Raw genomic sequence first — 13,039 nt, 5'->3', positions numbered from 1 at the left:
ATTATTAGACCGTAGTACTAAATAGCAAAACATACTACTTGATGTACAAGAATTTTTTCTTTCTCCTAACATGCAATGTTCTCTTTCGCATGCATCGCACTAATCCACTCTTGCCCTTTGTTGTGGGTGAAGTCCATTTGTCCTTGTCAAAATTCAAACCGGGCCCAGGAAAAATGAAAGACAAGTGCAACTTTGGACCACTACTTTGACGGAAGAAGTTAGTTTGGGCCTTGGAAGAAACCAAATTTCAATGTACATATCTGTAATTTCGTATCCCCGCGAGGGTTTCTCCTCCCTTTATATACCGGCCGCTCGAACAACCCTACAATTCCCTTTCAGCCGAATCCCTAATTGCTTCTCCTGTTTCTCTGTTTTAGGGTTAGGGTTTCTGGGTTTATGTTTTCCATCTTGGATTTTGTGAAATTTAAATTTAGGCGAATTGAATTATGATTTTTATGGGGCTGGAGTTTGGCTCTTTGGCTTATTTACAACAGTGCCATAGAGATGAATGCAGCTTCCCTACATCAACCTCTCAACCTTTTCACCCAATTTCGCTACGATTTTTATTTACTCTGGCGATTTTTTCTGTTGAGGTTGATACATTTTTCCGTATTTATTTAAATTCAAATTCATGGATTTTGGTATTTTTCCCCATTTTTATTTATTTAAATTCAAATTTATGGATTTTGGTATTGGAATCGAGTGGTAATTCAGGCAGCCCCCTTGCGATGACGATAGCTTGGGAGGCGTTTAACTGCTCGTATATCGATTTGCTTTTGCTCTTCAGATTAGCTGAGATTTCCATCTTTGAAGCTTGTCTAGTAGGCATCAGTACATTTCATAATTGTTTTCTAAATTTTCCAATATTTCTACCATAAGAAGTGATTATCGCACTTTTTTTTTCGACGTTCAACATGTATTTACAGCACCTATACCTCTTTGTTTTCGGCGTTCAACATGTATTTACAGCACCTATACCTCTTTGTTTTCGGCGTTCAACATGTATTTACAGCACCAATATTTCTACGATAAGAAGTCATTTTCGCACTTTTAATACTTTCGATTGAATAAATCAAAGGCAAATGAAACAGGATCTGGTCCAGAAATTAACTTTAACATTGAGATTTATCCCGAAATTGAGCTACAATACACGATTTATCTCAAAACTGGGGATCCCCGAAAACTAAACTGGGGATGAAACCGAAAGCAACCCGGACTTTCCACGGATTAAATTTATAAAATTTCCCCTGAAGTGGCAGAATTCATCAGCAGCATAACCATTCAGTTTGAACAAAATACTAGACTGGTACTTGGTGTCTTCTAAGAAGTAAAGAAAGCACAGCTCAACCAAAGTTGTAAGATGTGAGTTATATATTAAGTGACCGGAGTAATATTGTTTTGGAAGAGCTGTGGCTCCATCCAACGTAACTGCTGTTGCTGCCAGTATTGTATCCCACCGGGTCCTTCCATCATTGTTCCACCAAACCCCGATGCTTCCGCCCCATTGTAACCATTATCATCGGTGTCCATCATTTCAACTTCCATGGATTCTGACTGGCTTGCAGCCTGTGTCTCATCTCTTGATGCTGGTGGGAAGTTAGGTGCCACCCAGGGAACAACAGCCATACACCTATTTGAAACTTCTTTGTTTTCCTCATCGGACCCAGGATCCTCTACCGGTTTTAGCGATTTTGAATATCCCCATGAATAAATATGATCTGCCAGAAACAATTCAGTTAGTAAAAGGCACGATTTACCGATCAATTTCAAGTAAAGCTCAGATGGATACCACAAATATCTGTTCGCTCTAGAACCGAAAACAAATCGCCCTTTTTCATGTTTTTCTGAATTGTAAACATGAGAACTTTGACATATGATTACATCGAAGAATACGCTTACAACGGTACACAAAACAGATTTAAACAAAACATAGCAGCCACCTAGTCATCTCCATCAAAAGGTTACTGATAATATCAACACACATTGCAAAAAGATAACACACACATTTGACATGATAGGAACTTGAGATTAGATTATATAACCACAATGATTTGCCACATATCTAAAACAAAGATCTTAAAGAGTAACACTAACAGCAATACAGATATCCAGAGGCTTACCCCTTAAACCCGGAATCAAGTCCGAATTCACAATGACAGAGAAATCCTGCGAATCGGGTGCTTTGAAAATCCGCGTATTCGTGGGGTTATAGAGCACAAGAGCCCTCTCATCCCCTGAAGGCAAAGGGTCCGTTGGCAAATCATCCGTTTGCATCACAACGCTGGTTTCTGGTGCTGGCTTTTCATCAAACACCTGAGCTGCACTACTTTGGTCTTCATTCAAAGTTGCAAATAACCCAGCATCCTTCAAAATTCCACAACAAAAAACAATACTTACATAAAAAACTGCAACAAATTTGAGAAACAGAAAGTGGGTAGTAGTCCATAACCATATCATAAAATTTTGGTAACGAATTAATAGTCCATAACCATAACATAAAATTTTGGTAACGAATTGTTGAGAATTGAATAAAAGTGAAGAAAAAGCGCGGGAACAAACCCTAAATTGCTGGGAAATTGGGAATTGAAACAAATAAAAAAAGGAAAAATCGGGAGCGCAGAGAGCGTACCAGTCTCCTGGATTTTGAGGAAGGAGAGAAGAAGTCGTCGTCTAATTCTTCATAGTCTTTGCGCTTCATCTCTGCAATTCAAAAACCCTAATTCAATCTCTCTCTCTCTCTCTCCGTCAGCTTCCCGTGCTTCGCACCGTCTGGATTTTCGTTTTTAGGATTTTATTTTTATTTTTATTTATTTGGTTTTGGTTATGGTGGGTGGTTTCTTCTGGGGGTTTCTCCAACCTTCTTCCAATATCTTTTCTTTCACTAATAACAACACTTCCCGCCCATAATATACGGAAAAGGCCCAAGTCGATGGCCCCAATGAAAGCCCATGTATCGGAAAAGGCCCAAATTGATATCGTCAAACAATTTGAATTACCACTTCAAATTTGCATTGGTGGAGTGGCAATCTTGTAATTTAGTAGCCACGTCAGACTACACCTCTGCTATTCGGATATCGAGAAGATTAGCTGCAAGTCAATCCCAATGGCGGCGAAGAAGACGACGACGACGTCCTTCGTCGCCGCCCGGAACCTCACTCCTCGACGTACTTCTCCCTCCTCGCCGCCAGCGACAAGTCGTTTCTTCGAGCCCCCGCATTGCTCGCCCTATCGTCCAACAACAACAAGAGGCAAGCAAACTGAAACTCCAAGTCGGTTTTCTGCAACCGCAGAAGTGTATACTTAGTTACAGTCCGACTGATTTGATTCCAGTTTTTTGCAAGGCTGAGGTGGCGATTCTCTGCGAAGATTGCGACGGGATAGGGTGGCTGCTTTGCGATTTTTGCAAAGGGCAGAAAACGAATGTGAAGTCCGAGACCAATTGATTCTACCTTCGATGGCCATCTTGCGGAGCTGTGAGTTTTGAGCTCCTCCTCCTCACAAAACCCAATAATTTTTTGTTTGAGAGGTTTGATTTTTATGGAATTTGAAGAGAAATATTTGATTTTTGGTGCTTTATTTTTAGGTTTTTTTGTTTTACATGTACTGCTTGAAAAATTATAATTCAGAAAAACACTTCAAACGTAATAATTTAAAAAAAAAATCTGACTAACTTGATAAGGGAGAAAGGTTTCAACAACTAATAATCAATTAGAGAATGATACGTGAATAGACGACCTGTTTTCCTCAATTCCTTTCTTGAAGTGTTTCAGTGTAAAACTTGAAGTTGTCGGGGTGTTTTTTTAATCTAATAAACTATATTTTATGTGAATGCAGATTGGTCAGGTGTTGTGTTCAAAGTGCAAGGCATTCAAATGTGTCACATTCCCAAATTACAATGATGGTGAGAAGGTGTCTATTTAAGCCTCCAATTTCTTGTATCAAAGACGCTGCACCCGAAATTTCGAGTTTGATTCTTTCTTCCGCCAATACATGAATGTGATATGATTGTCGAATTCCTCCAATTTTTGTACAGCTTATGTTCATTTTTCAGGTTCTCATGTTTTATGTTTGTGTAGTTTTGTTTGAGAGGAAGCAATTTACAAGTGAAAAATGAGAAAACCATTTTCTGGTTTTTGTTGTGCATGTAAATTTATACATATTCTTTCTTCGTCCAGAGATAAATGGTTTTGTAAGAGAATTTTTTTTCCAAAGTTTTTCAAGAGATTGATTGGAGTAACAACTCTAACCCCAGGTTTTCATGAAAATTCAGCCCGTTTTACAGGATCTTACTGTGGATTTTTTTTAACTCCAAACTGCATCATATTTTACATTTTCCTTGGCTTGATTGTCACCATTGACACATGGCTTTGCTTCCTCAAGTTTGAAACAGAAGAATGCACATGAACGAGCAAATTGTGAAACTAAAATCCGCCAATGTTAGATTTTCGGTGTTTATTATTTGATGCAAGTGCAAAATGTCTGCAATATAGTATTGTTTTACGCATCCAAAAGTCTTTAAACTAAGCATTTTGTTTCCGACTTTCTGCATCAAAGACATAGGATACCAACTGTAGAGGGTATATACAATAATACTTAAACCATGCTACGATCTCTGTACGTCTAGTTACGACCGTTATTGGTTTATGAGTTCCACAAATATGAACGATCTGAATTAATCTACATATGCGTACACATGACTTGAGTTAATATTTTCTTATAATTTAGTATATAGGTGACAAACTCAGACGAGTGGTTTGCTGACAACAAACTTACGTAGAATGCAAGTATTGAAAATCTAGAGGCTCTTACTATCTGACAACACTTTCGGTGTTAATAGCACTTGCTAGTACTATTGGTATTTTTCAAAGAAGTAATGATAGAGAAATTAAATTTGAAAATTAAATAACGTGAAAGTATTGAATTATTACTTAAGCATTGATAAACGTGCTCATTCTTATTGGTGACAAGTTATTTATTTATAAATTTTATCTACAAATTTAATCTCCTGCTATTATCCTTTTTCAAAGTTCATGAAACTGTCCTGACGGACGTGATTAAACATTTTTTTATTGGTGTCACCAGGAGAAATATTGACCAAGCCTCTTTTTTCTTTTGATTGAACCAGTCTCTTTTTCCCAACATTTCATTTTTTTAATTGGATACTGTGGATGCAAATTTCTTCCTCCTCGATCTTGGACGATTTTGCACCTACAAAACAATTAACACCTTAGGTTAAGGCCAAGAGCCTCACGCGCCCACGATGAATGGGGGGGGGGCTTTGGCCGAAGAACCTCCGATGCCAAAGTTAGAATTTAGAGAGAAAGAGTGTTTAGAGAATTTTGGGATTTTTGCCAAAGTGTTGGAATTGGCTTTTTGGTGAGAAATGAGAGTATATTTATAAGGATAGGAGGTGGCTAGGGTTTTTTGGGTTTGATTTAGGTTTAATTAGCCAATTTATTTGGCTATTAAACATAAAATGAATGTTTTGGTGGTTTTTTGTATAATTGGCTAATCAAATAAGGAAAAAATGAGGTAAAAACATATATGGAATGAAATAGGTTTTGAATCGTTACCCATTTTGGGTACTCCTGACTTGGTTGATGGATGATTCTCCACTGCTCGCGTGTAGGAAACTCGGTATGCCTCGAGGGTATTTTTGTCCTCTTTTGTCCAAAAGTCCACGTGTCGCCTAGTGAATATTTTTGGCTCCACAAATGCCCCCACACCTGTTGGGCTGCTCGCAGAAAAGGGCAGCAGGTGTAGAGATCTTCTTGCTTTAGGAAACTTAAGACTGCTTCCTATTTTGATGTTGATTCTCTCTTTAATAGGAAATTAGATCCTTCTAGGAAAGGGAAATAAATTTCTCTCAAAGCCTATTTAAGTCCACCTTAAGTGGGTTATTAAATCAACTTTGGAGAGTGATTTATTCTACCCTACAAGAGAGAGATAGCTTAGAGGATATTTGTTCTCCCTCCTCTAGCAATCTTCTACATCTTGCCCGTGCAAATGACCGTCTTTCGTTGCTTTCTTCGTCTTCTTCGTGCCGCACCGATGTAAGAAAAATTTAATTTTTCTTGCCTTATTCTTGGATAGTGTTATTGCGGGGCAGCCGTCGGGGTGGTGCGGCACATCGGCTGGCAGGGGCCAGGAGTTGGCTCGGCATGGGTCGAGGAGATGTCGTGGCAGGGACCACTGCTTGGGCAGCTTGGCTTGGCTTGAGCCAAAAGGCAGCTTGTGCAACTAGGGTCGCGGATTGTGGCGCTGGGGCGCAGTGCTAGGCGAGCCGCATGGCTCATATCCTTTGGGCTCTTGGACCTGACTCGGGCCAGGCTGGCGATTGAGAGAAATAAGGAGATTGCGGGTCTCATGGGCTGCTGGAATGTTGGGCATACAGGCCTCCTGCCTGCTGGAATACTGGGTTGAGCTCCCCTGCTGAGTACCATGAATGTCGTTGGCTGCTTAGTCCTCTTTGCTGAAAGAAATGTGGGCTGCTCCGGAACGAGGAGGTAAAGAGGATCAAGGCGGATGCATTGGCTCGTCTGATCGCTGTCGTGGAGCTTACTATGAATGAAGATGGAAAGAAGAGATCTTCCCCGCCTGCTCATGAGATGCCAGTTAAGAAAAACTGAAGACTTCTTCTGCTGCTCATGAGAGTCCGCTTGCTACTGAGAGGTATGTGATTGACATGACTTCTTCCAATGGGAAGAAATGTAAGGCTGCTAGATCTGAGCATGTGGCGTCTTCCATGTTGAGAATGGCTAGTACAATTGTGGATAAGATTACTCAGCGTAAAGGTTTTATCATGCCCCCAGTGCTGAAGTCTGTACCAGGACGTTCTTTGGGAGCCAAGTCCGGTTCACCTTTGTAGAGACTTGCTATTATGAAGAGTGGTAAGGTGGACTCTGCTGCTAAAGTGACACCAAAGCCTGCTCCATTTGCTGCTGAGATTGATTCGCCTCAGATTCAAGATCTTAAGCTTGCAATTTCTGAGCTTCGTTTCGCTGCTTATGCTAAGAAGGGAGTGGATGAGCTGCAGCGCGTCTGTGTTAGTCTGCTTAAGAAGAATGAGCAGCTGAAAGGTGAGAAGGATGGGCTTGAGGTTTTAAGACCTTCTCTATTTCTCCGAAAGACTTGCTTGCTTTTACTTTTAAGGCTTCCATTGGTGAAGTAGTTGGAGAAGTTAGTGCCCAGACTAGGGCAGCCGGGGGTGAAACGCCGGATGATGCCGCTGCTAAGAGCGTTACGGCTGTTGAAGGTATGGCGACCGAGTAGTCGTGGGATGTCCAAGCTGCTGTAGTGTAGTATTTTAGGTAGCCTTTAGGATTTTCTTTGTTTTTCCTTGTAGCTCTTGTTTTGCTTGAACTCATTCGGCCTTTGCTAGTTGTTTATAAACATGTTTTCCTTCGTTTTTATTCATCTTCACTTCTTTTGTTCATGCCCTAACCTTTAGACTTGATAGACCAGTGGCAGGCATGCTACTTTTTTATAAGCAGACAAACTCGCGTAGCCTATGCAGCCGTAGATGTGAAGGATTTATTTTGAAAAACATGTTCATTTGAATAACATCATATGGCATGCAATTAACAAATTAAAGGCGGAATCATGCTTGTATGCATTCAAAAACAAAACATTACCCATGAAATTCAAAGCCTAGTAGATTGGTGAACCAATAATCAACTCAAAACAAAGTGAGTTGAAATTAATACCTTTGTAGATTCCTCTTTGCATAAGCAAAGGCTAATCACCCAAAGAGATAGGGGCCTTCATTCCTTGCTTCTTAGATCCATGGATTTGGATGGAAGAATAGGTTTCTCCAAGTTCCCAAAATAGGGAACCTCTAAGTCTCTTCACCAAGGTTTGATTGTAGAAGAAATGAGTGACCTTGGAGTAGTAGTATTGCTAGATGTACCCTCCAAGGTGTTAGCTTCTTTAGAGAGAAAATGGAGAGACAATTCTCACCCATTTTCACCCAAAATAAACCCTTAATCACATTAATGAATATTTGGCTATAAAGTCATTTATATAGTCACTTCTTTAAGTGACCTAAACAACCAAAACCCTAATTCATACACATATGGCCGGCCATTTAGGGAGTTTTGGGCTTTTGGGCCTTAATGAATCTTTATTCATTAAATTGTCATACAACTTAAGTTAATGGGCTTGACGTTCGAAGCCCATTGGGCCTTAAGGTCCAAAACTATCCCGAAGTCTTTAACGAACTTATTCGTTTGATTAATTAACATATTAATTAATCCTTGCCATAAATAAATGATTAAACCATTTAATCATTCTTACTCATTTCCGTTTAATCTTCAATCTCTACCTTTTATGGTGTGCGATCCATTAGGTTCCTTTTATCGAGGCAGTGGGCGATTAAAACAATTTTACATCGATTGTGAATTGAAACAATTTTCAATTCTCCCTTTAGTGGTTATACACGTATAGGGCTTCCACAAACCATGGTTGACGCCTAGCAGCATGTCATGGTTACCCAAGCTAATCAGAAGAGGTTAGAGAACCTATTCAGTTCGGGATTACAAATGCAATACGGTCCTTCTCTAATCTAATACTCTTGACCACATTGTTTGGTATGATAGTTTATTTACTCATGTCTACTATCCAATGTGAATCGTTTGCTTATATGATTTCCTTGAATGTGATTTGGAACGCATTCCCCAATCTCATTCATACTCTGGCCAGAGATTCCAAATCATATCATAGAGTATTCTCCCTCAACTGTTTGAAGGTTAGAGATCCCTTGTTGCGCATTCACTTGTCTCCATAGCTAAGTGGCTTAACCCCAACGATGCCGTGACACCCCGAGGGGGTGAATTAGACATAATCAAAGATTAAGGACTTAACCACAAGACAACTGTGATGCCTCAGGTCAAAGGACTACTTTGCATTATCCCAACCATGAGTTCTCATGTGACATGGAATATAAGAACTCTTCGTTGATCACGTTCAGTGAACTCATTCTCTTATTGAGCACCTACGTACTTGTCTTGATGTCACACACACCAATGACTCGAGACTAGTCACTCTCCCTAAGAGAAGACACAGTACGTACTGATCTTAACGGACTGTCAATGCCCAATTGGTAATCCTATGATCAGGAACATTTAGGATGTGTCTACGAAAGAATGGTCTCATTAATCTAACTTCATTAGATTGCATTCTCCCAATCACATATTCCTTGGACTTTATCGTTTAAGCATATAACATTTATATGAGACGGCTCAAACAATAATCTTTGCCCTTTATATGTTAAACTAGATTAGTTTAACATTTGAAATGTCCGTAAAGTATCATCATATGATTGGTTTTAGGGCACATTTCCAACAAGATGTTGGTGTAGAACTTTGCAAAGTTGTTAGCCATAAGGTTGGCAGCTGGATGCCTTACTTACAGAAGCAGACAAGTCCGCGTAACCAATAGGTTGTTAACCTTGACTTTCTTCAATTCCGTAGGTTGCGTAGCAAGTATCACAACACGTTAAGACTTGGTGTAGGTTGTTCCGCGCTTGGAAGAGGTGAAGCTTATTGACTACGTAGCATGTCGGCAGTGGATAAAACTTCGTATATGCGCGCTAGCTTGTTTAACCTTTCACAAGAATGTGCGGTTGTATAAGTCTAACACGGCTTTACTGCTCGAAGGGCAAGCCGTAGGCAGTCTTCCGGAATCCGTAGGCTACCTTAGTGCACTCGGTAGCAGCTTTAGGATTCCAGGGCAGCCGTCCATCGGATGTACTGCGTAATGTGCCATCTCCGTCTCTAGGGCCCGATTCCCCACAGATTAGGCCAGGAGACCCAAAATCCTTCAATTAGCTAAGCCTTGAAAAAGACCATTGCGACTACTTCTAGGAATCCCGGTGCAAGCCATCGTGCATCTAGTTATACTAGGGCAGCCAGGCTCATCCACGTCTGGATATTCGGAGTGTAAAGTTTATCCTCCCATCTTGGAGAGCTAACCCATATGGGTGTCGGGGAATTGGTTTACCCTCTCACACTGAAGAGCATGGTTGGTCCCTCGGGGGGCGCAATTCTTGCGATGAGTCCCTAAGAAGGGGGCAGTCTTCTTTTGAAGTGCATGAGTGATTAGTTGTTGTAAGCATGCAGCCAAGCCAAGCCAAGTTATGATTACTTCTAAATTCCTCATTGAAAAAACGAGTGAAACAAACGATAACTTTAGCTGTAAGGTAAGAACTGCATAACAACTGGATAATCCTCAGCTTGTGAGGTGGTGCCCGTCGAGCTTCTTGAGTCTTCGGGTTTTGATGTAGCGGGAGGTCACACATGGTACTTCTTCAGATTTTAGGCCATCCACTGCCTTTCAATCTTTTTACCGTTTCATGGTGGCGAGGGTGTAATTACTCTTACCGCCTACTCTGCTGATCTTGTACAAACCTTCCCAGATGAGATTCGTCTTTTTGGATCCTTCTCTGCAGGCAGTGATGAGGGCTTTTCTGCGCCGTCGACATGCAAATGCCAGAAGTTTCCATCGGGTGGAGTAGGCGCGACTAGAGTGTGCTCGGCTACTTCTGATGCATCGTTGGGCCGCTCTATTGTGTCACCTAGGCTCGGCGTGAAGGCGCAGTAGGGAGCTGTGGAGATGAGGCCATGTCATACGCAGCAGGAGATGCACAACTGCCGGTATTGGGCCACTCTAGAGTTGAATCATTGAGCAAGGGTCGGCTAGGGCCGTGTGGTGTGCAGCAAGAAGTGGTACTCAACTGCCGGTACATGTTGCTCCAATGTAGAATCTTTTAGGGTGACGAGGACAAAACTTGCTTCTGAGTGTGTCCTTCCAGTGTTGCGTTCGTCAGAAAACTTTACATCCGCCGGGGTCTATGCCTTTATCATCGCGCGTCTGGATTGGGCAGAATAGTACGTCATGAGGATGACTGCATGCGTTTGAAAGTAAAACTTGTGCTTCTGGGTTGCAACAACTATTGCCAAAGTTAGCTTTTGAATTTTTAATAGCATCGAGGAGAGCTTTTGAACTGTAGAATACAGGTAGTCGGGCCCCCATCTCTTCTCGCATTATGGTAAAGCTTATTGCTACTTTAGATACCGTCAAACATGTGAATAAGTCCTCCGCTGCTTCTATGGAGGTGATGTCGGGTACTTCTTCAAGTCCTTTAATGTGCATTGGCGAGCCTCATCCCAAAGTGCATGCTTCTCTGCTAAAGCAAAAGAGTCTGCCAGAGTTAGATCTTCTTTCATGATCAATTTTCCGAATAGCGGGTGGTCTGCTGGAACTCCTTTTTGGAAGGCTGCTCTAGATATCGAGTCGTTGCATCCGACTATTTTTGCCTTCTCTACTTTGAATCTCCTCACATAGTCGCGAAGCGACTCCTTTGGGTTCTTCTTGACGTCGAACAAATGGTCAGACTTTTTTTTGATCGAGCGAGAGGATGAATATTCTTTGGTGAAAACCAAAGAAAGTTCGTAGAAATTCCGGATGGATTGTGGCGGCAGGGTGTAGAACCAATCTTGCGCCTCGCCTTGTAGAGTGATGGCGAATATCTTGCACATGAGATCATCGTTGTTTCGATAAAGGATCATTGCACTTTGGTAACGTTTTAAGTGTCTCTCTTGGTCTTCATCCCATTTGAAAGATGTGAAATGTGGCATGCTGAACTTGCGTGGAGGCTCTGCCTGCTCGATCTCCTCCGTGAAGGGTGACCTGCTTATGTTGGTTATGTTCCGTCGTAGTGCCTCGTCGGTGACCTCGTTGCGTTGGAAATCATGCAATCGCTTGGTCAAGAGTCTCTCTACTTCTTCTTGAATTTGCCTTTGTTGGGGTAGCGGAGCTCTCGGCTGCCCCCAGTCATGACTTGCTGGTCTAGGCTGCTCTTCCATGTGTTTGGCTCGTCTATGCCGCAGATGCAGTGCATGTGGTGCGTTCCTAGTAGGCGAGCGAGTTCTTCGCAGGCTGCTGGTTGAACTTGAGCTGGATTGAGTAACTGCTTCTCTCCGTCCGTCGTGCTGCCTACTCTGATGTGAGGTGGATGACGCTCCTTGTGGGCTTAGCTGCGAATAGACACTTTGCCCGGAAGGTTGCTCATGTTGACTATCGGAGTATGACCCCAACCGTGAATGTATGCTCCTCCGTGGGCCTAGTCGAGAGTGCATGCTCCTTCGCGCTCTAAGACGAGAATGTACACTGCCCAAACGTTCGGCTCGTGGCTGGTCGAGTGGCTGCTTACCGGGACGCTGCTGGAAATGTCTGTCTGCCCTTGTCCTACTTCGGGATACCTCGTCCGGGGCACGTTGGATCCCAATGCGTTGCAAAAATTGATTCACCAAAGTTGTCTGTTGTGCAAGGGCGCTCGTCAACTCTATGACTTGTCGAGACAAGTGTTGTTCGCCATTTGGATTGGAAGAGCTTGGAAGGAATGCGCCTGGAAATGTGGTAGACTCCGGGCGCGAGATTTGAATTGGGAAATGTCAAATCCGTGAAAAAAATGTAGTGAGAATGCCCCCGGCTCGATGGTAGGTCCGGATGGTTGAGATAGTCTTGGGTCGACTTGGGCTGCTTGGAAAGCCACTGGAGCAGGATGGGCCGTGAGAGTGGGCTGCTCGGCAGGAGCAGGTTGGGCCGTGAGAGTAGGCTGCTCGACGGAAGCAGGCTGGACCACGGGAGTGAGCTGCTCGTCGGGAGCAGGCTGGGTCACGAGAGCAGGCTGCTTGGCAGGAGCAGGCTGGGCCACAGGAGTGGGCTGCTCGACGGAAACAGACTGGACCACGGGAGTGGGCTGCTCGTCGGGAGCAGGCTGGGTCACGAGAGCAGGCTGCTTGGCAGGAACAGGCTGGGCCACGGGAGTGGGCTGCTCGACGGAAGCAGGCTGCTCGTTGGGAGCAGGCTGGGTCACGAGAGCAGGCTGCTTGGCAGGAGCAGGCTGGGCCACGGGAGTGGGCTGCTCGACGGAAGCAGGCTGGACCACGGGAGTAAGTTGTTCGTCGAGAGCAGGCTGGGTCCCAAGAGCATGCTGCTTGGCAGGAGCAGGCTGGGCCACGGGAGTGAGCTGCTCGAC

General features: G+C 43.0%; 1 protein-coding gene, 1 long non-coding RNA gene and 1 other non-coding gene across 4 annotated transcripts; 2 read left to right on the top strand and 1 right to left on the bottom strand.

Annotated features, from left to right (window-relative positions):
- Window positions 1–712: 712 nt before the first annotated feature.
- On the top strand, window positions 713–838 carry LOC114821899 (small nucleolar RNA snoR77). The gene has a single exon (XR_003769736.2). It is a non-coding gene; the product is annotated as a small nucleolar RNA snoR77 (small nucleolar RNA).
- A 257-nt stretch (window positions 839–1,095) lies between these two features.
- LOC103456068 (uncharacterized) lies at window positions 1,096–2,880 on the bottom strand. The gene is made up of 3 exons (XM_008395697.4): window positions 2,630–2,880; window positions 2,121–2,364; window positions 1,096–1,718 (listed from the first exon to the last, which is right to left on the bottom strand). The coding sequence occupies exons 1-3, from the start codon at window positions 2,696–2,698 to the stop codon at window positions 1,375–1,377; spliced, it is 657 nt and encodes a 218-aa protein (XP_008393919.3). The 5' UTR covers window positions 2,699–2,880; the 3' UTR covers window positions 1,096–1,374.
- A 168-nt stretch (window positions 2,881–3,048) lies between these two features.
- LOC103424723 (uncharacterized) lies at window positions 3,049–4,149 on the top strand. Of its 2 annotated transcripts, XR_011576200.1 has the most exons (4): window positions 3,049–3,248; window positions 3,331–3,382; window positions 3,429–3,473; window positions 3,835–4,149. It is a non-coding gene; the product is annotated as an uncharacterized lncRNA (long non-coding RNA). The 2 variants fall into 2 exon arrangements; XR_011576199.1 differs by lacking the exons at window positions 3,049–3,248; window positions 3,331–3,382 and having other exon boundaries at window positions 3,385–3,526; window positions 3,835–4,022.
- Window positions 4,150–13,039: the final 8,890 nt, after the last annotated feature.

This window comes from Malus domestica, chromosome 15 (assembly GCF_042453785.1).
Source record: "Malus domestica chromosome 15, GDT2T_hap1".
Lineage (NCBI taxonomy): Eukaryota > Viridiplantae > Streptophyta > Magnoliopsida > Rosales > Rosaceae > Malus > Malus domestica.
This window is presented reverse-complemented; position numbering and strand designations above follow the sequence as displayed.